The 26,975-nt window shown below is 41.4% G+C and overlaps 1 protein-coding gene across 1 annotated transcript in view; it reads left to right on the top strand.

Annotated features, from left to right (window-relative positions):
- Positions 1-26,975, top strand: part of GAB2 (GRB2 associated binding protein 2) — a 174,787-nt gene continuing 147,812 nt past the window's right edge. The window contains exon 1 of the mRNA XM_057552088.1: positions 1-273. Within this exon, the coding sequence (XP_057408071.1) occupies positions 199-273 (75 nt within the window). The 5' untranslated portion in view covers positions 1-198. The remainder of the gene's footprint in view (positions 274-26,975) is intronic.

Genomic DNA, 26,975 nt, shown 5'->3' with positions numbered 1-26,975 from the left:
GAGCGCGCGGGTGCGCGCGGGGAGAGCGGGCGCGCGCGAGGCAGCCGGGCCGCGCCGCCTAGTCCTCGCCCCGCGGCCGCCGGCCGCCCCGGCCCCTCCCCTCCCCCGCGAGCTGCGCACCGCCGGCCGGCTGACCCCTCGGCCCGCGCCCGCGCCCTTGTCCGGCGACCCCGCGGCGGGCTCCAGGCGGCCGACAGCATGAGCGGCGGCGGCGACGTAGTGTGCACCGGCTGGCTGAGGAAATCGCCCCCCGAGAAGAAGTTGAGGCGCTATGTGAGTGCGGGCGGGAGCGGGTGCGGCCGCCGAGGGCGCGAGCGGGGGGCGCTCCGCGGCCTGCCGAGGGGCTGGGGGCTCCGGGAGGGACGGCGCCGACGGGGAGGGCGAGCCCCGGGGAAGGGGGGGGTGCGAGGAGCTGCCGGCGGGTCCCGCGGCTCGGGGCTGTGTGAGGCTCCTGCACACCTGTCACAGGTGCGCTGCGAGGGGCGGGGCGGGCCGGCGACCAGGTTGAGGTTGCGGCTTGTTCTCCGCGGGTCGGGCGCGGCGGCGGCGCCTCTCTAGCCAGGCCCCCTGTAAAACTAAATCCAGTATTGAAGTTTGTATTAGATTGTTTTTGGAGACCGAAAGAGTTGATTCCCGGGGCTGGGGGACCATACTAACGCCGAGCGGCTCCAGCCTGCGGGGCTGGGGGTAAAGGGGGGCGTAGGCTGTGGGGCCGCGCAGCCCGCCCCCCACAAAGGGCGAGGCTCCTCACACCCTTTCCCCCTTCCCTTTCTCTGACCGCCCCTCCCGGTGGCCGCCTGCTTCCTTCCAGTCCACAGCCTCTGCATCATGGGCAGCGTCAGCAGCATGTGCAGTCCTTGTATTAAGTGACTCATTTGTTTGTCCCCCTTCTTTCCCTTTATTCCGTGTGCCTCTCACATGCATCCCCCCACCCAACCCCCCCGATGGTGACACTGCAGTTTGGTCTGCTACAACTGGCCCGCGTTTTGTGTTGTGCAGTCCTTGGGGTCTGGGGTCGGGAGAGTTCAAGGTTCTCAGTTGCCAGGTGGTGCTAACCGACAGTGTTTACTGAAATTGCTGGGACAGCCTCTCCTTTCTAAGTGAGAAGCTGGCAACATCCTGGGGAAGGTCGTACAGCCTGGTGTGAGCGGTGAAGAGGTCTGGCTTCCCCCCCCGCCCCTCCACCAGAAGATGCCTTGCTTGGTGGGGTCAAAGTACAAGATGGTGCCAGTTACTGAGAATTGGCTGAAATCAGTCCTGGGCTATTCGACTGAGTTTGGAAATGGAATTAAGATCCCTAAAAGATGTCCCGGTCTCCCATCCTCTCCTCTTCCCTTCCTATGAAATGCCCTTGTTAAACTGACTCTCGGTGCTGGACTCCCTGGGATCATTCCCACAGCATGGAAGTGAGCTGTTGCCTTCCAGCTGCAGTGCATCAAGGGAGCTCGGAATAGACCCTGCCCTCTGTCAGCTGCACCAGTGGCTGTCCATGGGGGGAGAGGCAAAAACTTACCAGTTTCCTGTCTTGGCTCCCCAGATCAGAACCAAGGGACTTCTGGCCTCTGGATTGAGGAAGTGACATTCTGTTTTTCAAAGGAAGTGTGGTTGGGAGTGCAAGTGAGTGTGTATGTAAATGAAGTCAGGCTCTTATTTAGATCATTTGCTGGGGGGTGGGGGGAACCTCAGGATTTAGCACATGACTTTTTAAAGTGGACATAGATTTTAAATATAGTAGGGATGATACAATGAAGTGTTCATCTCAGTTTTAAAGCTCATTTTCAGAGACGTCCATGTAGCCAAAGAACTATAATTGTTAAGAAAGAAGCTTTTCTCCTCTTGAGGGCCATATCAGTTCATTAGGAAAGGTGAATCTTTATATTAGGTTAATATAAAACTATTAATGTTAGTAATGCTATTAATGTTTTTACAACTATAAAGCAAAAACAAAAATCTCTGGCCCCAAAGAGCTTCTGAAGACTATCAATAAAAGTGTAATACCATTCCATACCACCTACTGGAATAAAGTATCCAGTAAAAATGTGACTCTTAATTGTCAAGTTAAAACACTACCCTAAACAACCTTGAAACTTTGTTTTGAAACAGTTTGCAAACTCGTTGACACTGTATCTACATTGACAGATGACTACTTCAACTCTATCACCCAGACTCTCTTTATGATCCACTTCTTGGGTATTTTTGTTCCCAGGCAACTTTAGCTCAAAATAAACGGGTTCAGAGGCTTTGGGGTCAACCACCTTTTTCTCTCATTTGAAGTACTTGACAGCCTATAGTCATAAGATGACCTCAGCCTTTTCCCATCTCCCTCACAGCTCCAGCCCGTAAGACCAAACTAGTAACAGCTTTCCTTAGACTAGGGTGTGATGTGTTCCATTGGTATGAATGGAAGTCTCCCCTACTGTGGAAGTTCACTTCCCTTAGTTGAAACTGAGCTGGTTTGTGTAACCCTAAACTCTTGGGGAACAGTCTTCCCATACATCTTCTTTTCTTTGAGGGTTTTGAGAATTTCTGTTTTAAGTTAGAACCTCTGTCAGCTCCCTCTGTTCGTTAGAGGCCCAAGTTCACTAGAACCAAACTAGGAAATTTCCTAGCCCCATTGCTAAATACACACCCCCAAACTGCTGCTTATTCTGGTATATATAATAGCCATGTGGTATGACAGATTGATAAATCTTCATTATAAGAATGTATCAAGAATCTGAAACAACGGGAAAAGAAGTTTATGAAATCTATTACAACTATTTAAAAAAAATTTTTTAAAAACCTACTTATTTTTTATCAATAATTTGGGGAGGAGGTAGGTGTAGGAGTAAAAAATAATAATAATAACTTAAAGAAGCTATGGCAAATGTTACCAGGATTAGCTTTGGGGATTTCTTCATCGATGTCTTTTCTAATTTATTAATTATAAGTGTAAAAGGTCTATTCAGTATTTGCTGTGTGCCCTGGAGGAATTACAAAAAAAATGACCTCTGGAAAATGGTGAGTGTTGCCTCTGGGGCATCACTGTATGATTGCAGTGGGAGGCTGGCAGAAGGAACAGCCCTCCCATCATGCTGCAGTGTGCATGTATATATGTGTGCATGCGTGCATGTGCACAGGTGTGAACACACACATGTATACATGTATATAAAGCTGAAACCAGATCTTCTTGAGGAAAAAATACTTTGTGACACACACTGCCCTGTAATTTTCTATTATTTTCAGAGTTAAAAAATTTAGGGGAAAAGATTGGCGGCAGCACTGCCCCCTAGTGGCTAATTTGGAGAAAGTTGTGTGTTGATTCTAAAGAACAATGGAATTAAGAAAACTTTATTTGTTGAATAAGCTCATTTATTAAATATATGTGTCCCAGGCAGTGGATTAGATTCTGGGAGTAAAGGTTAATCCATCCCTTCAGTCTTAGCGGATGACATTGCCTTCTTCTTCACAAAGAAGATTGAAGCTATTAGGGAGTAGCTGTCAGCACATACTGTGACCAAATTTCCAAATTTACCTGTATCCACATGGTTCCTTATCTTTTTCTGACTTCTCAGAGTAGAAGTGCTATTTCTAACTGATGATCATTTTAATAGCCGTCTGTTGAGCATTTACCTGTGCCAAGCACTATGCTTAGACCATTCATCTCTTAATTTAATCATTTCAGCCCTAAGAAAAAGGAAGCAACTTGCCCAACATCACCTAGCTTTGTCCCAAAGCCTGAGCTTTTTTTAAAATTTAACTTTATTTTCGGGTAATTGTAGAAGCTATGTAGTTGTAAAAATAGTGAAGAGATAACCCATGTACCCTTTACCCAGTTTCTCCTAATGGTAACTTCTTGCAAAATTATAGTACAATGAGATAATCAATATATTGACAGTTATACAGTCAAGATATAGGACATTTCCATCAGCACATGATCCCTTATGTTGCCCTTTTATGGTCACATCCTCTACCATCCCACACCCACCACATCCTTAACCCGTGATAATCACTAATCTCTTCTCCATTTTAATATATTATTATTTCAAGAGTGTTATGTAAATCGATTCATACAATACATAACTTTTTGGGATTGGCTTTTTTCATCCAGCATATTTCTCTGGAGATTCATCCAAGTTCCTGTATGTATCACTTGTTCATTCTTTATTATTGCTGAGCAATGTTCCACAGTATGGATGTACTACAGTTCATTTGTTTAACTGTTTACCCATTGGTTTTAATTTACATTTCCCTATGACCAATGATGTTGAATATCTTTTCATATGATTATTTGCCATCTGTATATTCTCTTTGGTCAAATGTCTCTCTTCAAGTCTTTAGTCCATTTTCTATTTGGATTGTTTGATTTTTTTTTACTGTTGAGTTTTGAGGGTTCTCTATATGCTCAAGATACCAGTCCTCATCAAATACGTAGTTTGCAAATATTTTCTCCCAGTCTGAAGCTTGTCTTTTCATCCACTTAACAAGGTCTTTCCAGAGCAAAAGGTTTTGATTTGGATAAAGTTCATTTTACCAATTTTACATTTTATGGGTTGTATTATTTTGGTCAAATGTAGGAACTCTTTGCCTAGCCCAGTTGCAGAGATTTTCTCCGTGTTTTTCCTCCCAAATATTTTATGGTTTCATATTTTTCATTTAAGTCCATGATCTGTTTTAAGTTGATTTTTGTATAAGATGTGAAACTTAGATTGAGGTTTTACTTTATTCATTAGTAGTAGTAGTAGTACTTGAATGGATGCCTGATTGCTCCAACACCGTTTGTTGAGCAGGCTGTGCTGCCTTCATTGAATTGCTTGTGCACCTTTGTCATAAAGCAGTTGGGCAATTTGTGTGGGCCTACTTCTGGGTTCTCTGTACTGATGCATCGTCCCATGTGTCTGTCCCCCTGCAATACCACATACTCTTGATAACTCTAGCTTTTTGATGAGTCTTCAAATCTGGTAGACTGATTCCTCTGCTTTATTCTTGATCAGATTATTCTTAAATTTTTCTGAAAGGTAAATTTGAAAAGTCAGCACATCAGAAAATTTGAACAATATTAAAGTATAAATAAAAATTACCTGAAATCCTATTATCCTTGAATTTTTCTTTAAACTTGTCTTCTCGACAGAGAATGTGAATGTAACAAATATAATTTAGTTCAGTAATTTATCAAGCAGCCATTATGTGCCAAGCACTCAAATTCTGGGACTACAAAGAAGAAGAAGAAAGGATTCCTTGAGAGATGGCCCTAACTAGAAGTAAGCCAAGAGAAGAAAGCTTTCCAGCCAGAGAGACCACTGACAGTGGAGGCCAGGTGGCAAGGGCCTGAAGAGTGTGTGCAGGACACTAAAAACAGTTTGGTGTTGTTGGACCGTCAGCAGGATGATGGAAGTAGTGGGCTATGAGACTGGAGAGGTAGGCAAGAGAGAACATGCAGGCTGGTAAGAAGAGCGGACAAGTTAAAATGGTCAACAGTGCATGAAAAGGTGCTCAGCATCAGCAGTCATTAGGGAAATGCAAATCAAAACCATAATGAGTTATCACTTCACACCTGTTAGAATGGCTGTCCTCAGAAAGACAAGAGATAACAAGTGTTGGCAAGGATGTAGAGAAAAGGGAACCCTTGTTGCACTGTTGGTGGGAATGCAGATTGTTGCAGCCACTATGGAAAACAGTGTGGAGGGTCCTCAAAAAACTAAAAATAGAACTGTCACATGATCCAACAATTCCACTTCTGGGTATATATCCAAAGGAAGTGAAAATAGGGTATTGAAGAAATATCTACACCACAGCGTTCGTTGCAGCATTATTCACACTAGCCAAGATAAGGAAACAACCCAAGTGTCTATGAATGGATGAATGGATAAAGAAGATGTGAAAATAAAAATACATATATATACACACACATATACATACATACATACATACACACACAATGCAATAATATGCAGCCATGAGAGAGAAGGAAATTCTGCCATTTGCAGCAACCTGAATGGACCCTGAGGGCATTATGCTGAGTGAAATAAATCAGAGAAAGACAAATATTGCATGATATCACTTACGTGGGGAATCTAAAAAAGCCAAACTTAAAGAAATAGTAGAAGAGTGGCTACCAGAGGCTAGGGGATGGGAAAATTGAAGAGATGTTAATCAAAGGGTACAAACTTCCAATTAGAAGATGAATAACTTCTAGAGATCTAATGCGCAGCATTGTAATTTTAGTTACTGTATTGTACACTTGAAAATTGCTAAAAGAGTAGATCTTAAATGTTCTCACCACAAAAGAGAATTATGTGATGTGAATGGGAGTATTAGCTAAAGCTACAGTGATAATCATATGAATGTATATGAATGTAGCAAATCGACATGTTGTACACCTTAAACTTACACAATGTTATATGTCAATTATTTCTCAATAAAGCTGGGGAGAAAAATGAACAGGGGAGAAGGAGGTCTTCAGAAACTAGAGTGAATTGAAGATTTGTTTCTAGACCATCCTAAGCAGCCAGGGCTTTATACCAACATATTTGAGTAAACAAATGCTCTTTCTGGTCCCAATTCCTGGGACAGATAGCCATATGGAAATTCCTTTTAGCAACTTTCTGTTCTGTGGTCCTAATCACTGCATTGATTCTTCGATTGTGTTCACAACATCAAAGAGACTGCTCTGTTCCAGGGCCAGTCTCCTGAGTGTCTTGTCACTAGCATTGGGTCAGAATTTCCCATTTGGAAGCAACCCTTATGTCTATCAGCAGATGAATGGATAAATAAATTATGGATGTACATGCAATGGAATATTGTTCATCCTTAAAAAAGAAGGAAATTTCTATACATGGACTTACTACAAAATGGATGAACCTCCGTGACATTATGCTAAGTAAAGTAAGCCAATCGCAGAAAGAAAAATATTGTGTGATTCCACTTCAGTGAAGTACCTAGAGGAATCAAATTCATAGAGACTTGCCAGGAACTGGGAGGAGGGAAGAATAGGGAGCTGTTGTTTAATGGGTACAGAGTTTCGGTTTTGCGAGATGAAAGGTTCTTGAGATGGATGTTGGTGATGGTAGCACAACAATGTGAATATTTAATGCCACTGAACGATACACTTTAAAATGGTTAAGATGGTAGATTTTGTTATATGTATTTTTCCACATATTAAAAAGAAGAAATGCCTCATTTGTTAGTACTTGGCCCTGCTAATACTTTAGTCCAAGAGAAAACACAGGATGGAATTGCCGCAGCCTTGAATGATAATGGAATGTACAGCTACCCCTCCCCCAGCTTTATGCTTGCTTCTTTTTTTTTTTAAATTAATTAATTAATTAATTTATTTTTGGCTGTGTTGGGTCTTCGTTTCTGTGCGAGGGCTTTCTCCAGTTGCGGCAAGCGGGGGCCACTCTTCATCGCGGTGCGCGGGCCTCTCACCATCGCGGCCTCTCTTGTTGCGGAGCACAGGCTCCAGACGTGCAGGCTCAGTAGTTGTGGCTCACGGGCCTAGTTGCTCCGCGGCATGTGGGATCTTCCCGGACCAGGGCTCGAACCCATGTCCCCTGCATTGGCAGGCGGATTCTCAACCACTGCGCCACCAGGGAAGCCCTATGCTTGCTTCTTTTTATTTATCTACCAGTTGTCAAAATAGTGAGTGGATTCCTTAGTAGCTTTCAAAGTGATCTATTAAGGTATTTGGGGGTAGCATTATGAGCTCACACATTTATACACATTTGATGTGTTCGAACCTGTTCTGGTTGTTGTCCTTATTGATGCTCAGATTGTACTCTTGAGCCAGTGGGAGGCTATTCAAGTTGGCTTCTGAGTCCTTTTGACATAACCTTACTAGTAGGTTTGTTATCTGATACGACAGTTTGTTATCTGATACGACAAGATGTTCCAGGCCTATCTTGTACGTTTCTGATCCATACTTGGAATTAGCCATTTCCTCGAAGAGTTCTTTTCTTTTATTAAAAATGGTATCTAGAAACCATATAGGCTTTAAGGGGTGCTCATTGCTTTTGGGTTGGTCACACACACTCAGTTTCAAATATTATCAAGATTTCATCACAGTGGCTTCATCTATCCCTTTTACTGTTTCTTTGCTGAAATATCTTAAAGCAAATTCTAGACATGTACATAAGTCTTATAAACGTGTGTGTGAAAACAAAGAAAAAAAAACAAAAATGCAAAAAGAAGACAAGAAAGAAAAAAAAAAAGTCTGTGAATATACCATACCTTCTGTTCACATTTCCCCTCGTTAGACATTTATGTTACTTCTAATTATTCACATTTCTGTTTTAAAGGTGGAACATCTTCTGAGAGTTTCACCCCAGCAGACAAGCCACAGCATTTAGGTATCATTAACTATCACTGCAGTACACTTTGAAGATTTTCTTGGATAGGCAATCATATCTTTCCTTAGCCTGCCTTGGAAAAACATACCAGTTGGAGGTTTGCTGGCTTCCAAGAGCAAGGGAAAGGGCTAAGGTTTATAAGTAGAGAGGTTAACATTCTTGTGAGGACTATAGGAATGAATCTGTTGTTTTGATCTTCTGATATAATTTTCTAGAGGCAAAAATGGGTGTAGTCTAGATAGACGTATAATTTTTTGCATACCAACAGAGGCTACAGTATGTTGAGTTTAATTCCCGTTAGAAGTCTAAAGATACTATCATTGATGAATAGTGAGTCTACAGTGTACATGGTATTCCCCTCTGAGTTTACAATCTTGTTGGGGAAGCAGCTTGAATTATAATGGCAGACAATATAAATGGCAAAGACCAGTGCTGTAGGAGCCTAGGAGAGATTGGTCTAGGGTGGTCAGTGATTCCAGTGTCACAAGACCTATGTTTAGATTTTACTTGCTGGGGAATCTGCCATTTTACCTTTCTGCACCCATTTTCTCCTGCATTCTTAGCACTTAGTTCACGTGTCACCTTGTGGCAGCCTTTCCTGCCCTATCTTCCCCATCAAAATGAGTTATGAAACCCCTTCTCCACGCTCCTGTCATTATGCCTTAGTACCATTGACTAACTGTTGATTTATGCTGTGCTTCCCCCAGAATGGTAGCTTCTGGAGTGCACCATGTCCTTTGTTCATCCTTGTAGCCCTGGTTCCTAAAACCTAGTTATTGGTTGACTAGGACTTTATATGCTTTTAAGTCTGAACAAATATTTCTTTAGGATTGGTTACATTTCTTTGGAGAAGAAAGAGCTTGAGCTAGAATTGGATTGAAAGTGTGATTTTTTTTTTTCTTTTAGCAGCAGGTTTTGGAAACTTTGATGGGATAGGCTATAAAATTGAATTTTTGGGTAATATTTAAATTTCACTCTTATAATAAAGTTATTATAAATATAGAATATTATCAAAAAGCAAATAGCAACATTAATAAAAAACACCTGTAATACTCCTACTACAGCATATACATTGTTAACATTTTAGTGTATTTCCTAGTCTCTTCTGTGTCTACGTGTGCTTTGTATATTTTATAAAATCAGAGTGAGACTGTACCACCTTTTGTATGCTTTAAGTTATATAGTATTGAAAATATTTCCCTGTGTCACAGTCTTCTAAGACATGGCTTTTAATGGTTGCTTAAGCATAATGGGACATAACACAGAGCTTCTCAAGTATGTGTAATATAAGGACACTTTAAACAAACATTTTTACATGTTCTTGATGTTGAATTAAATTATCTTTATTATTATGTTTCCCAAATGTCTATAAACAAGAACTATGAGGTATAAATGTATACTTATAGCCCTTCTACAATTATAAAACCAAAACAAATTTTCAAATTAACTTCAGAACCAATATAATTCACATTAACAACACTGGATATTTTGCTGAAACTAAATTATTGCTTAAAATGTAGATATGGCCCTTATTCTTTTTTTTTTTGGCCGCATTGGGTCTTTGTGGGCTTTCTCTAGTTGCGGCAAGCGGGGGCTACTCTTCATTGCGGTGAGCAGGCTTCTCATTGCGGTGGCTTCTCTTGTTGCAGAGCACGGGCTCTGGGCACGCGGGCTTCAGTAGTTGCGGCACACGGGCTCAGTAGTTGTGGCTCGTGGGCTCTAGAGTTCAGGCTGAGTAGTTGTGGCACACGGGCTTAGTTGCTCCGTGGCATGTGAGATCTTCCCAGACCAGGGATTGAACCTATGTCCCCTGCGTTGACAGGTAGATTCTTAACCACTGCACCACCAGGGAAGTTCTGGCCCTTATTTTTATGGAAGCTCTCTGTTCTGTGTGCCATGCTTTTCTTTGTTTGACCTATAATGAAACTTTGGTTTGTATAGCAAGCCATTTGGCTTTTAATTGGTATGACCACATTATTTATATACAGTCACCTCTGTTCTTCTTTCTCATTAGTCACTAGCCTATGAAATTTAAAGAACTTAATACTTAACATCAATAAGATTATAAATGCAAATGCTGGTAATCAAGAAGCATCTTTCACTTGTAAGATGATTATTCACATGATCGAGACTATATTTACATATTTTAAGATCACCCTTGAGATAAAAATTCAATATTGAAAAATATTTTGAAGTGGATTTGCAGATCCCTGGGGACGACATGTCTTTGGGCCCCATTTGAAAAATCCTGGTGTGACTGTAAAATGCATGGGCTCTGAGGTGGGCTCTGGGTTGGAATCCAAACTAAGCCTTCCCTGTGCTCTGTGGGTTTGAGCAAGTTTCTTAACCTTTCAGAGCTTTCATTTCCTAATCTGTGAAGTGTAGATAATGGTAACTTTAATCAATTAATTGAATAATTTTAACTCAGAGCGGTGCAAACATGCATGCTTTTTTCCCCTCTAGTCAGAATTCCCAACTGTGCTTTGTCAAAATCTTCCTTTCCTCTAGGGGACAGATCCCTTGATGATGCCTAGAGCAGAGTCCACAGGCTTCTGGTCACTCTGGGTTATTGAAAGTGCACCATTGTAAAATTTCACTATTATCTAATTGAAAGCTTTTCCTACTCCCATTGCTGACCAGACTTGTGGCTCTGGGGGTGTGAAGTGGGAAAAGGTAGATTTGTTTTACCTTTCCGCTCCTCTTCCCTGTTCCTCACCTCAGAGAGTTTGGGGGTGGGAGGACAGTCTGTCTTGGGTATTTCTTCCCTGCTCCCTTCTAGGTCCCAGAGGTTGGTGTGTAGGGATGGGCAAGAGGGAGAGGGACAGGGATAAGTGTCTGTTACCTGGCTGCTCTTGGGTCCTCCCTGATGACATTTACTGGTTGCCTGACCAGCACTGCCTGTGTGCAGTCCCCATGATTGTGAGTTCCTTAGAGGATAGGCTTTCTCACCGTGTGCTCTCCAGACCTGGAGAGGAAACTGGTATTATGTTCTTTCAACCTCTTTTAGGCCATCCCCTCCCCTTCTTGTTACCCCACAGCTGGGGCCCACTTGCCCAATGGACAGCCCTCTCGGGTGGGCACCTGGCAAGAGGGCTTAAGGCCATCAATTTCCGTGGGACTTCTTGACCAAGGGGACTCATGTCCATGCCAAACAGAGGGGGAGCGGCGCTGGCCCTTCTCACTCCATTTCTCCTTCCCCTGTCCAGAAGGGTCCAGGGCAGATGTGTAATTCAGCTGCCTGAGCACATATTCACCGAGCATTATGATTTTTAAAAATTCTTGTCCCAATTCTTTTTTTGTGGCACCCCTGAACTCAGTAACTGATTGACTTAGAGGAGCCCACTGCGGGGGTAGGGAGAGTACCACCCCAAAATACAGCACGACCCACTAGGTCAAAGGGTCCAAGGTTCCCCCTCCCCATCTCTACTCTTCTTTTGTGGGCTGTGGAGGGGGAGGGGCAGTGCAGGGGCACAAATGGGGGCTGGGTTAAAAGGATTCATACTATAGCTTCTTAATACATCCTTGAATTAGCCCAGCCTCAGTTACTGACTGCTCTCTACTTTGTGGGGAACTCACCTCCTCTCTATTTTTAGCTATGGGTTCTATTTGCCAATCTGGTGCAACTGGAAGAGTCACTACTTTATAAATTGCTGTGGTATTAAATATGATAATGCCAGGCACATTGTAAGCACTCTATAAACGGTAACTGTTACAGTTATTGAAGTGCCAAGTTTATTTGACTCTTCTGTTGTTAGACATTTAGGTAGTTTACTCTTTTCCACTATTTTAAATAATGCTGTGATGATCTTTATAGCAAAGACTTTTATCCTTAGGACAAATTGCTATAAATGGAATTTCTAATTCAAAGAGTGCAGTTATTTGCATGGTTTTTGTTACATGATACCAAATTGCCGCTCAGAAAGGATAGAATTTTGCTTTCCCTGATTCTCCTTTGATACCTGATTCTTCTTTGATAATAGATTGTATAATTTTTGAAAATACTTGATAATTTGACAGGTGAAAAAGTAGTCCCTGATTTTAATTTGGATTTATTTGATTGCTACTGGTTTGAATACATTTTCATATATTAAAGACTCGTATTTTTTTTAACAAGTTGCTTGTTCAGATGATGGGTCCTTTTTGATATAACTAGGAAGATTGAGTAGCTTTAGGTATGAAAAAAAAGGGAGCTTGGAATAACTTGAGCAGGGAATCTCCAGCAGTAGGGAGGGAAAAAAATGACCACATCTGACCAGACGTTCCTCTTATTTATCAGTTGCCTTCTGAGACCTTTTAGCTCCGATTCCATAGATTTCCCCTGTGCAGACTTCTCATCTTAATTTGGTTTCAGGGCCTACCTTAGATGTCGTCTACTTTGTGCCACTTCCTGGTTTCCTCCTGAAGGACATGTCTCTTCCCACATCATCCCACCATACCTCCATACAGCTCTTAGGACGTTGCTGTTTGACTGTGTTTTTAGATCTCGCCCCTTAATTACACAGGCTCCTCAAAGGCAGCGATTTTTCTTTTTTTGACCTCTAGTGTTTGGCACAAAGGCACTCAAGCAGGAAGTAAGGTGATGAGTAAGAATCATCCTTTTTCTCTGGTAGCTCACAGTTTATCAGAGAAAATGGACATCTAAACTTACTAAATATAATGGAGAGTGTTCTGCTGTGCTAGAGGTTGTGGATAATGTTACAGGGGAGTAGAATAGAGGAATTTCACTTAAAGTGGGGCCGTATCAGAGAAAGCTACAGTGAGAATGAGAGTGGAGCTGGGCTTTGAAGAATGAGGAGGAGTTCATCAAGCAGGTCGGAGAAGAACATTTCAAGTAATGAGAACAGCTTATCAAAGGTCTAAAGATACAGGCACATGAATATCAAGCGAAAGTATATGGATGGGAAAGGATGAAGAATGAGGTTCAAGTGTCCCCCTCTGTTCTCCCCAAGACCCCATCTTCATTACCTTTACTCACCACGATCCCTTTGCTTTGTCTGGAATATCTCCCCCTGTCTCCTCGGATCCTATCAATCATTCTGCAAAGTTACTGAATACTTATTATACACCATGCACCAAGGAAAATAGACAGAAATGGGTTCATGGACAACTTTGAATGGCATCATGGGAATGTTAGCCCCATGCTGAAAATCTACGCAAGAGAGTGGTGTCTTACCCAGACACTTTTTGGACTGCTAAGATTCCAAATAACTAAAACATTTTCTATTATAGCAACTGTAGATAAAATAGATATTCTTAGCAATCAAAAGAGTATTATAATTTCTTTAGTTCCCCATGATGACAGTTTCTCTCAAACCAGGCTTAGGCAATCGAAGAAAATAGAGCTTCATATCTTTTTATATAACTGATCTTCTTTTCTGTTGGTTCACATCTGTTGTTCCAGTCTCTTTTCCTTCATGATAAATCTTTGGACATGATAAGGCATGCCCAAAGCATAGTGGCATAAAACAACCACTTTATTTTGCTCACAGATAGTATGGGTCAAAAATTCAGACAGGGCATGGCAGGGACTTGTTTCTTCTCCCAGACGTCTGGGACCTCAGCTGGGAAGACTTGGATGGCACAGCATCCCTCACTGCTGGGAACTGGAATCATCTGAAAGTGTCTTCACTCACATAACTGTCAACAGGGTTGGGAGGACTCAAAGGCTCCACTCAGCTGGGGCTGTTGACCAAGAGTGTCTGGAAGTGGCCTCTACATGCAGCCTGGGCTTCCTCCCAACATGGCAGCCTCCAAGTAATCAGACTTCTTACAGGGTGGCTCGGGGCTCCAAGAGTGAGGGTCTTAGTGGCCAAGGGGGCAACTACATGGCCTTTTTAGTGACCTCATCTTAGAAGTCACGCAGTGTTGCTTTTGCCATATCTAGTGGTCAGAGGAGTCTCAGGCCCACTCAGATTCAAGGAAAGGGAACATAGATGCCCAACTTCTTGGCAGATGGAATGTCAAAGAATTTGTGGCCGTTTTTCAAAACTGCCATAATAAGATTTTAATTTTTCAGCATAAACAGTCTCCTTTGAATCTTTTCAAAGTTCAACTTCCTAATCAGAGCCCTTTGAGTAAACACTTCATTCTTCAGAGTTCTGCCCACTTCCCTTTCTAAACCCCCAAATCTTATTCCATCAGGGCAGGGATTTTGTTTGCATCACTTATCTCCAAGTCCTCACCAACCCAGAACAGTGTCTGGCAAATAGTTGATGCTTAATACCTGTTACTGACTGCTTCATGAGAATGCTTACTGTGTCTTTGTGTGAGTTCGAGAGAAGAGGATGTCTGTGTGGTATCCTCTGCTTCATTGTCTAGTTTGGAATGTATCCTGGAGTTGTAACTAGTCCTGTCTGTCCTTTGGGGGTGATGTGCAGGAACCCACTATGGAGGTTGTGGTGCTAGACATTTGTCTCAAAGTCCCTGTGCACTGAGACCTCTTTGCTCCAACCACAGACCTCTGCTGGTCCACCAGTCTCTTAGCAACTTCTAGGTGCCCTGAGTGCCAGGCAGGCTTTAGGGAGAGAGCACTGGCTCAGGCTTTAGGGAGGGAGCACTGCTGCCCCAAGCTCATCCTTCTGTCTCCTGCTGCTACATCCGAGCCCTTGCTCCCATACATATATTGACACAGAGCTGAAGATTGAACTTCAGTAGCCTGAAGGCCACACCCATGTTCTGTATGGGAAATGGGAGTCTCAGGATTTCTGCAGTTCCATTGCTCCCTAAGTTGAACTGGTTTTGGTGACAAGAAGGAATGTGTATGTGGGGAGGGGCTGTGTGAATGAGGACTGTATCTTTATTTACCAGTTCTACTCCCTTCCTTCCCCATAAGGCCAGAGCGTGTGGGCTTCTCTTTTACTTCCCCTTCCATGGCTGGGGCTTCTTGTATATCACATCCTCCTTTCCAACTCAAACTTAGCTGCAAATAAGGAGACACTTTATAGATGGAGCACGTGACGAAAAACTGCTCTATCAACAAGGGAACACAAATTAGGAAGCACTTCAAAAATATTGTAACAGTTACTCTCCATTACATTGAGGCACAAGTAAAATGACCTTAACTAGTTATGGACCAGCCGCCTTCCACCAGACCACATTTTCACAACACCAGTACCATAATGGGAGTCTGGAGAGTCTGTCTGAGGAAGGTGTGAGTGCATTGTCAGGACTCTTAAGTGCTGCCCGGTCCTTGTTGCTGACTTTAAAAAGTGAATCCTTGAGTGTCAATTTTCTCTTCAGTAAAATGGGGATATGCTACCCGTCTTCTGATTGGCAGCTACTACAAGTTCAGCATGATTGTTAAATGAATGCTTAGATGATTTCCATGGAAACCAGTTTCCCATCTCATTCTTCCTGAAGTTTCCTAACACTGTTTCCCAAAGACCTGGGGTGCTTTAGAAAATACAGATGCCAGCCTGCTCTGGTCTAAATGAATCAGAACCTCTGAGGGATGGGGCCCAGGGATTTGTGTTAAAAAGTTAATTCATGTGACTTTGTGCACTCCCTGATTAAAAACCTCTGCCAAAAAAAGACTAGAGATACAGTATTGTAGTGTTCTGGGGGCAAGTCTTTTTATGAGACTGTCTAAGGCTTCTGTTTAAGTTGGACTTGACCAGGTGAGAAATCACTTATTTACAGCTTGCTGTTGTGGGCTCCAAAGTATAGTCTTGCCAAGCCTGGTTTCTATTCCAAACCCTTTGTAAACCAAGGGGACAGAGGCAAAGTGCCTCCTTATTTGCATGAGTGTCCCTATCAGGGTTTTCTATTAACTGGACTTATGGTTGGTGAGCTTTGAGCCAGTAAGTGCTATGCTCTTTTGTTACTGCACTTGGTGTGCCTGGTGTTAACGTAAACTGTCTGTCTAAAGCTGCCTGATCCTAAACTGATGCATTTGTGTGTTGGTGGATACAAAGGGATCTATATTATCCTGAAGAGAACAAAGCAGCATTATCTTTTCCTTGTAGGAAGTTATTGTGCAACAAATGCCTAAAATGTCTCCTGGGTACAGGGACCTCTGCTAGGCACAGTGAGGGATAAGCATTATAATGAGGAGTCATATGAAGCTGATGATATTGGTAACCCATGGGGATTTGGGTGGGAGGGATGGTCAAAGGGGCTTCGACTTTATAATCTCTCAATTCTTTTCTTTTTTACTTTATTAAGATATAATTCACATACCATAAAATTTGCCATTTTACAGTGTACAATTCAGTGTTTTGAGTATAATTCACACAGTTGTATATCACCACTGCCTAATTCCAGAACAATCTCACCCCAAAAGGAAACTCCATACCCATCAAGTAGCCATTCTCCATTCCCTTCTCCCCAAAGCTCATGGCAACCACCCTTGCTTTCTGCCTCTATGGATTTGCCTGTTGTGGATGTTTCATATAAATGGAATCATATACTACGTGACCTTTTATGTCCACCTTCTTTCACTGAACATAATGATCTCCAGGTTCATCCATGCTGTAGCATTTACGTACTTCATTCCTTTTTGTCTGAATAATATTCCATTGTGTGAATATATCCCATTTTGTTTAACAAGTTTAATGTGATTGTTAAAATGAATGCTTGGGTGATTTGTATGGAAACCAGTTTCCCATCCCATTCTTTCTAAAGGACCCAGTGGAATTGTTAGGTCATATGGTAACTCTGTGTTTAACTTTTTAAGGAGCTGCCAAATGGTTTGTCTCAACTTTTTTATAAAAAGAATATATTCATACTATTTTTGTAGTTATGAACCAATTTTTAAATTACTTTTAAAATAGAACAGAAAGTATTACAGAGGACGCGAAGAAGAGTGTATATCCAGTTCTGATTGTATTCTCTGGAATTCACCAAGTTCTGTTGCTTCTTAATTTTCGATAAAGTCACAGAATCAAAACAGTAGAAGAGCTACTTCCCTTCTATCAGAGTCTCTAAAAGAAAAGATGGGGAAGAACGTGGACTCGTTCTTCACGTCAATCTCAAATGTTTCCCCCACAGTAAAATGTTATCTTCCCTGTTCATGTCAGAGCATGTTGACTGAAACTCTTTCCTAGCACTTAACACATTGTGCCAAGGAGCAAGTCATGTATATATATATACCTCTCTCCTAGATGACGAGGCCCTAGACAGCAAAGAAAGACCAAGTCTTGGGCTCCTATTTGTACCACCTGTAGAGCATGTGCTTAATATATGCCCATTAAATATTGACTTGAATTATATTAGCATCCTTAGACTTTTCAACTTGATATTAAGAGGAAAATTCTTTTCTGACCAAGATCCCTAGTTCACTTCTCTGTTGTGTGGAGTTTCTCATTCTTCTGTTTCCACCCAAAGAGATGTGGTTTAAGGCAAGGTAAGAGTTAACTTTTTTTTTTTTTAACAAAACAACAATAAGCAGGTTGTGGGAGTAGGATTATTGTGTTACTTATTATGAAGCTATGTTCTCTAAGCATGTCCATAGCTGTGAGGTCAGAAGGTTGGTAGAGAGCATTTGAGTGAAGATTAGAGAAATTATTTTCTAAGAATATATTGTGAGCCATATACACACACACGTATACATACATACACGTATATAGGTATATATAGAAAAAATATACATGGATATTCCTATTCACAAATAGATTTGTCTGTTCATATGTGTATGGGATACTGTTCTGAGCACTTCTTGTATATTATCTCATTTAATCTTCACAGCAGCCCTAAGAGGTAGGCACTTTTATTTTCTCTATTTTGGGGTAAGGAACTGAGGAATAGGGAATTTAGGAAATTTGCTAAGTTTTCTCCATTAGAAAAGAAAGGAAACAGATTTTTGACCCCAAGTAATCTGGCCTCTCTATATAGAATAAGCACATGTTTTTGTGGGACAAATCTGAGTTTGGATCCTGGCTTTACTGTTTAATAAGAATATGACCTTGGACAAGTTATCTAATCTCTCTGAGCCTCCTTTCTACAAGGGGTAGTTGGCATATTGGGAGTAAAGTTCTTCATTCCATTTTAATTCCCTCTGCTACTTCCTTGTGGGTATGTCTTTGGTAACATTACACAACGTGACAATGGCAGGATATGAGAGTGATGGCAGATTTCAACTGAAATTTTTTGGAGTTTTGTTGTGTAACAGGTAAGCTACTCAGCATGTCCTTTTCTGGCCATGATGACAATGTCGCTTTCTAAACTCACTGAGAGACCACTGTTACTCTGGACTTAATTCTGACCCGGTGGGAAATATCTTGGTAATATGAACTTTGTGAGCGCTTGGGAATGTGATGGTCAATTTAGTTTGCTATCAGTGAAGAGAGAATATTGTACCCCAGACTTTAGGAATGCATATTTCAGAAAGTGTGTATCTAAAAATCTTGACCAGTGCTAGTACATCTAGAGAAGATGACCAGGGGATTGTGTGGGATCCATGTCAAAAACGGAGTAGTCGAAGCCTCAGGGCCCTTTTGGTGTGAGGAAAAGAAGAGGAAGTAGATTTCTTTTCTTCTAGCTATGAGCTCTCTTGTGCTTCAGTGTTTCAATCAATGAATTCTGTATCTTCTTCCTATTTTCCATGGAAATGATAGAATTCCCTACATGACCTACTGACTTTTCTGGAAGCCTATTTCTAAAGTCAGATCAAAGTTATATTAAGTGTGTTTTTTGAAAAACGTTAGTCTAGAGAATCTGCGAAGCACAAAACTTTGACTGTGAGTAGAAGAATCATGGCTCATAACCACTGGTTTTGATCTCATAACCATGGATCCTATTGGAATTCCTTGTTATTAGTAGGCACAAATAAAACAAATGTTTTCTGCTCCCAGCTCTATAGGGACTTTATTAAAATTGGAGGAATAGTATTTTCGGTGCTTTGAGCTGTTAGAAAAATAGGCTTTATTATGGCTAAGTCTGCAAACTGACTGCAAAAAGGGATGATTGGGTTGATTTCTATGCATGGTGACTTAACTTTGTGTAGGGGCTCTGCCATACACAGAGACTAACATAATTGTTGTTCTTGGAAGGTCCATTAGGCCTAAAAATATGTCTCCCGTTGTTAATTGTGCTAGGAAAAAAAACCAAGCATAACTCGAGTGTTCCCTTTTGTGGATGCAGGAAAGCTTTGTTTTGGAATATGGAGGCCCCAGCAGAAGAGAGCTAAGGCAATGTAGGCTTTTACTGAGCGCCTGCAGGATACCTCTCACTGGGGATGTAAACAATATGGTTCTTGGCCTTCAGGAGCCTGGATTAGAAGGAAATTGATCAATCAGTCAATCACTAATTGAGATCCACTGAGAAAAGTGCTCAATACAGACATAAACAAAGTGCTGTGAGAGAACAGAGGAGGATGTAATTAATTGACTGAAAATGATCAGAGAAGTCTTCAGTGAGGTGTTATACACACTGGGTCTGAAAGGACCTGTGAAAGTTGGACTGGAAGGGGGGAAGAAAGGTATTTCAGCCAGAGAGAAGACTGTGTGAAACTGGCCCCCCGACATGCTGGAATGATTGGAATGGAGCTGATAGGAGGGAGGAGTGGTGGGATTTACAAGGTAGATGGGGCCAAGTTATAATGACTCTTGTGTGTTATGTTAGGGAATTAGAGCTTTCATTCTCTGGGGACCCTGGGAACTGTGAAGGTGTGTGCGTAGGTTTTAATAGCCTGACCTCCCATGTGTGATACAGCAACCTTTGGTTTTATGATCAAATAATTTGGGAAACATTCCATACTATATTTCTCTTTTTTTGGAGACTCTGTGTATGTAACCACATTGAAGGCTCTGATATGATAAGATAAACCCATTTGACTTGTTTATGCAGGGTCCAATGTGTTCAAACATGGAACCCTTTTCATTTACCTTGTATCATGTTTAGGACATCTGATATCGGGAAAGGAGGAGGAGGAGGAACGACAGGTTTCTAGGAAAACAGAAGAACCTTGCTCACCAATCTATCAATATTGGGGGTGGGGGAAGGGGAGCCATTTCTTAAACCTAAAGAGAACCCCGGATTGGGCGTGAGGAAGTCTTGGTTCTTATTCTGGCTTTGCTGTTAAGTATGCTGTGTGCCTTTGGCCAATTCACTGTTTTGAAACTCATCCTCCAGACGCAGGTGGTACTGCCTGACCACAAATAATTGGACACTGTATTAAGCTCATTAAATCCTCAAATCAAACCTAAAGTTAGATTCCCATTTCAAAGGTAAGAAAACTGAAGAGTTAAGAGATAAAGGAATGATTCAAAATCACTGTTTAGTAAATGAGGGTTCTTGGATGGGTGAAGGATGGGACATTTTCAGTGGAAGAAACAGTTTAAAGGCACAGAAGCGAAAAGGGGTAGGCAGTCTTCAAGGACCCACATACTGTGTATAATAATCTGCTATGTAGCCCATTTGGAAGAGTGGTGGGAGACAAGAATAGAAAAGGTAGGTTTAGGTCAGGTTGTAGAGGGCTTTTGAATGCCATGTCTTATTTGCATTTTATTTGCATTTTATCATCCCAGTTTTCAAATGAGGGCTTAGAAATGTTATCATTCAGTGTTCTTTGAGTCTAAGATGATATATATTTAAACATACACTATTATTTTATGTATTTTATTTTATGGAAAAAAATGCCTTATTGAAAGAGCACTGTTAGACTTACTTGGACATGGATTTATAGTGTGTCACTCTCTTGCATACACAAAAAGGAAAATAAAAGTGAAATATATTCGTAAAGGATTCCTAACACTTTCTGATATTCAATTCCAGCTTTGAATCACTTTTTGACTCATTATCCATATTTTGCTACCTGATAATTGTCCTCTATGTCATCAAGGGCACTGACAGTACAACATTTCTTAAGAATGGTTTATCATTTTTTCTCCCAAGTCACTGACACATATTCTGCAATTTTCAGTGCTGGCACTTTCTTGATCTTACCAGAAGATCTTAACAAAAAGTCTTCTCACAACTACTGAGGCTCATATTTCTCCCTGAAATGGACCTTGAATTATTTGTTTAGGATTGCACTGGTCCAGTCACACCACCAGAAATGGCAACCAAGTACACTCTTGTTGACAGCCATGTCCTGGCTGCAGCTTGACTGTAAAAAACATTCTGATTTTGATGTTAAAATGTTCCAGGAAAAAAGAGAAGGATTTTAGAATTAACAAAATATGGTAGCTTATTGAAGGTTAAACAGTGGTAGAAGCTGCAGAACCAGTATTCAGAAATAAGAAATATGCATCCTGGAGCCAGACTGCTTAGGTTCCAGGCCCAGACCCTCCACTTATAAGCTCTGTGACGTTGGGCAAGTTTCTTCACCTCTCTGAATCTATTTCCTCATCTGTAAAATTGAGATAGTAATACCTGTCTTACAGAGAAGAGTAACTGCAAAGTAAGTGCCTGGTTCTTATTAAGCACTCTGTATGTACTGTCTTCTATTAATAACATCTTTGACAGGAGGAATTAACATGTATAGAGCATTTCAGTATGTCTTCAGTGCTTAATCTTTGGCCTATTTGATAGGAGAAAGTTGAGACTCGGAGAGGTCAGCTCCTTCACAGCCTCACTGCGCGTCAGTGGCAGACCTGAAACTTGGGACTTCTGGTTTTGTTCAGTGCTCTTTCCATTGTTCTCATTGTCTCTCCTCCTACTGGTTATATCCAAAATACGGATACAGGGTTGTGGATCATGCTTTGTAGTGCTAGCCTGCGGTCAGAGTGAATAGTGGTCTCAGAAAAAATATTCACTGTTGTCCCTGCCCTTGCAGTCTTGGAGGAGTTATCATCTTTGGTTGCCAGATAGGTGTGTTCATAGTTTAGATATGTCCAGACATGGTAGGGCATCAGAATAATTCTGTCCCCAGTACTGTCTAAGATCGGGCCTGCTTTGTGTTCTTGTGGGTCACTAGCTTTCTGAAATGAGGTTAAGGTACAGGTATTATTCACCTGGTGTGAATGTCTACTCATGTTAAAAATATAGCAGGGAAGCTGGATCTGGCATTCCAGACCAAGACTTGGACCCTGTGACCTGAAAGTTGGGACATATCAGGGCCTGTCTCCTCCCTGAAGAGGCCACTGTAGCTTGCTCCTTGTCAAGCATGTCTAAGGGCTCCGATGTCACCTGTCACCAGGCATGCCTAGTTGACTATCAGCGTTTTCTGCTGATCTTTGTCTAAGCAGAGAGAAAGGGAAAGAGAGAAGAAGTCAAGACAGAAGTCCCTGGAAAAGCAAGATGCATAGAAGAATATCTTCTCCCCTGTTCCTTACCCCTAGGCTTAGCTCTTCCAAGAATAAGCTTTTCCAGTACAAGCTGATTCCATTGCTCTCTTTCCTTTCCTCTGCAGCCCTGGGGCATGGGTTATAATTAATTATCTGGGAGCCACCTCTTTCTCCATTTGTTGCATTTGGCTCTTTAGTGTCCTTTTTTTTTTTTTTTTTTTAAACCAGGACACAAGGTCATTAGACTGCACTTAGTTGCCTGACATAGTGATGGAACATACAGGTTAACACGGATACCAGGGCTCACCTGAGGCCCCGACAGGAACCTTCCTCAGCAGCAACAGATGAGAGCTAACACATGGACATTTGAGTCTAGAACACATATTTTATTTCAGGAACAAAAAGCTGTGCAAAGATAAGAAATAAACAAGAAAGCTTGGCTTTGCTGGTCAAAGCCAAGCCCAGAGACAAGGTAGTCCTGATCTGGTCCTACAGCACATAGCATTTCTCTCCAAGTTGCCTTCCTTAGCGGAGTCTCTCAGAAACCTGCGTGCTTATAGCCAGATGCTTTTCTAGGAAGGTGGAGGCTGTCCTGGATGAATGATTATATTTAGCTCAACTTGATGTCGTGTGTGGCTGTGGCTACGAGCTTGCGTTTCGGAGTCAGATCCACCTGGTTTGAATCCTGGTTCTTCTACCCAGTAGCTGTGTATCTCAGGCAAATGTGCTTAGTCTGTTAAGCCTCACTTTCCACATCTACAAAATGGGGAGGGAACAATGCCTATCCCAGGATCTTTGTCTTAAGAAATTGTATAATGTAAGGTCAGTATGAGTCATTTAGCTTAGTCTCTGACATGTAGTAAAAGCATCCAAAGAAACTACTTGATAGCGCCTGTACTCCTCCCAAATTCAGTCTCATACCACACTGCCCCATCGTTCACTACCATTCAGCCACAGCGGCCTCTTTTTTTCTCTGAAAGAGCCAAGGTCTTCCCCACTTCAGAGCCTTTGCACTTGCTTTTCCCTCTGCCTGGACTATCTCACCCTCCCTCACCCTCTCCCACACCTCTGGCTCCTTCTCATTATCCTGGTGTGAGCTAGTATCTTCAAGGAGCGCAGCCAGCTGGTTAAGAGCATGGACTCTGGATTCAAATCCTGGCTTTGCCACCTACTGACTCCATGACCTTGGGCAGGTTACTTCTCTGTATCCCAATATCTTCAACTGTAGAATGGAGTGATAATACCTATTTCATGAGGTTGTTGTGAGGATGAAGTGAATTACTATATGTAAAGCACTTAGAATAGTGCTTGGCATGTAGTTAAGCTATGTAGAAGTGACTGCTGTTATTATAAAATGTCATTTCCTCAGAGAAACCTTCCTTGACCAGTTTATCTAGAGTTTCCTCCAGACCACTGTAATGATTTATTGTGATTACTGACATATTTGGGTGTGTTTTTGCCATCTTATTTTATCCTACTTTCTCTCCCCCTCCCTTCCATTGGATTCATCTGGTTTCCTTCATTTCTCTTTCTCTTCCTCCCATGGTTTGGAATACACACATCCTATTTCTTTTATTTTAATGATTTTCCTTGCATTTTTTTTTTTAAATTTCCTGAGCTCATAGTGTTTTATTGTACATAGTAAAACAATATTGTAAATATTATTTGAATTACTTCAGTGAAAGTTTTGATATATCTGCAGAAAAGCCAATCCATACAGATAGGTTCCTTGCATTTTTTAAATACAAGTTCCTTACTTAATGTCTAAAGTAAAACATCTCCCTCCTCCTTAGAATTCAAGATCCTTAGAAAGTTCTCTAATTCTGCTTACTCCCTTCATTTTCATCTTTAGTGTTGTCTGTTTTTTTGATTCCAACTTGTTTTTCCATTCCCCAAATTAGCTGTCATTACTCTTTTACACTGTCAGTGCTTTAGATACCCACATTCACTAATTTCTTTCACTATATTAGACATACATGTTGGTTGGAAGGATAAATGACCATAGCAGTTGAGGGTAAGAGTATAAATCAGGAATAAAGTATATCTTAGCAAAACATCTATAATAAATGACACTAATGAAGGTATCATAAAACATATCTGGATGTCACTTGGTATTTAAGTGCTGTCTTACACCTGATCATATTTATTTATTTATTTATTTAAACATCTTTATTGGAGTATAATTGCTTTACAATGTTGTGTTAGTTGCTGCTGTATAACAAAGTGAACGAGCTATATATATACATATATCCCCATATCTCCTCCCTCTTGCGTCTCCCTCCCACCCTTCCTATCCCACCCCTCTAGGTGATCACAAAGCACCAAGCTGATCTCCCTGTGCTATGTGGCTACTGCCCACTAGCTATCTGTTTTACATTTGGTAATGTATATATGTCCATGCCACTCTCTTACTTCGTCCCAGCTCACCCTTCCCCCTCCCTGTGTCCTCAAGTCCGTTCTCTACGTCTGCGTGTTTATTCCTGTTGTGCCCCTAGGTTCTTCAGAACCTTTTTTTTTTTTTAGATTCCACATATATGTGTTAGCATACGGTACTTGTTTTTCTCTTTCTGACTTACTTCACTCTGTATGACGGACTCTAGGTCCATCCACCTCACTCAAATAACTCAATTTAGTTTCTTTTTATGGCTGAGTAATATTCCATTGTCTGATCATATTTAAATTAATTCAGTAGACAGCCCTTACTGTGTTTATAGCCTCAGTAGGACATACTAGTGATACAGCGGTGTAAAAGAAGTTCTCTGCCTTTGAAGAAGCTTATACTCTTTACATGAATAATGAAATCTAGTACTTATTCATGAAAGCATATCTAGTAAACACCTACTGTATATAAAGCCATGACCTAGACACTGGGCATGAAACTGAATGAGACAAGGTGTGCCTGGCAATGATACTTACATTCACCAGGGAGGGGGTGGGTCGGGGCAGTGAAGGCAAAATTAAAGCACAGAGGGGGGTAGGGAGAAGGCCTCTGACTGAGAAATTGACCTTTGAGCAAAAACTGAAAGGAGGTGAGGGAAGAAACCCTGCAGTTATCTGGAATAGGAGTTTCAGGAAGAAGGATCTGCAAGGGCAAAGGCTCTGAGGCAGAAGAGCGCTTGGAGAACCCCAGTAACGGGAGTGTGGTAGGAGATAAAGAGGTAGTGGGGCAGTAGAAAACTTGAGCCATTGTCAGGAATTTCGTATTAACTGAGTGAGGTAAGAATGAAACAAGCATTATGAAGGAATTAAGTGGTTAGGTGACTGAATAATGTATTGTTCTAGAGCCTCAAACACTTTTTCCCCATACCATTTTTATGTATGTCTGGATTGAAGATGATTTCTCTTATATGAGTTTGGAACTTTTCATCCTTAAATTTTGAGGTGGGAGAAGTTCCATTCCTGGTAATAGAGAAGTACCTTGTATCAGACTGAATCTTCTGCAGAAAAAATAATTATAAACTCTAAACAAAATATGTGAAAACAATTGTTTGAAGTCACTGAAGAGCAACCAGAGTAGATGGAAACGAAAGAGGATTTGACTCTAAAAAGTAAGGAAAAGATATAAAATGTGGGTGAGAGCCACAGTTATGTGGCTTTTCTTCTGAGGGTATTATTATCCCCCAGTATGCACAAGGCAAAGTGGCTGGAACTCAAATAGAAAGCTGTACTCTTTGCCTGAAGAGTTTGGGCTTGACAAAACAACTGGAAATTGAAAGGGAAAATCCTGGAAGAGGGGAACAACAGAGCCTGTGCATAAACACCCCTCACATATTTGGTTGACCTCTGAATTGTACTTGGATGAGTGAGACTTTCAGAACCCAAGGAGGAAATAACCGCTGGAAGGCTGACATTGCTGATCTGAGATTTCAGCTGCTGCTCAACACAGGGGAGGCAGATTTCATACCTAGTTAGAGACCTGCCAGTTTGAAGGGTATGATAAAGACCGGAAGCTTTTCATTGAAACCCTAGAAGGGCTGCAGTTTAGAATTAAAGGTTATATCCCCAAAGGGCATTACCCTAGGACTAAGGGCAATACCAAAATAGACCTGTCCCAACAAAGCATAAAATAAAGCCTTCACAAGTTCAAGGTTATCCTTCAGTAACTTAACTTCCTGGTAGAACAAAAACCACTCTTCAGAGAAAGATAATGGAAGTACAGAAAAGATTGAAAAGAAAGTAAATAGAAGTTCAGTGACTTGTGAGGTAATATCAAGAAATCTAACATATGTATAATTGGAGTTCCAGAAGAAGAAGGGAGAGGGGGAGGAGGAGGAAAGGGGAGACTAGGGCAGAAAAAATATTTGAAGGAATATTAGCTGAAATTTTGCCAAAGTTGATGACAAACAGCAACCCACAGATCCTGGAAGCTCCATGAATTCCAAGCAGTATAAACACAAGGAAGAACATACCTAAGCACATCATGGTCAAACTGCTAAAAAAACAAGACAAAGTCTTAAGAGCAGTCAGAGGGGGAAACACATAT

This window comes from Balaenoptera acutorostrata, chromosome 9 (genome assembly GCF_949987535.1).
Source record: "Balaenoptera acutorostrata chromosome 9, mBalAcu1.1, whole genome shotgun sequence".
Classification (NCBI taxonomy): Eukaryota; Metazoa; Chordata; class Mammalia; order Artiodactyla; family Balaenopteridae; genus Balaenoptera; species Balaenoptera acutorostrata.
The sequence above is the reverse complement of the archived record's forward strand: the minus strand, read 5'-3'. Positions and strand labels throughout refer to the sequence as shown.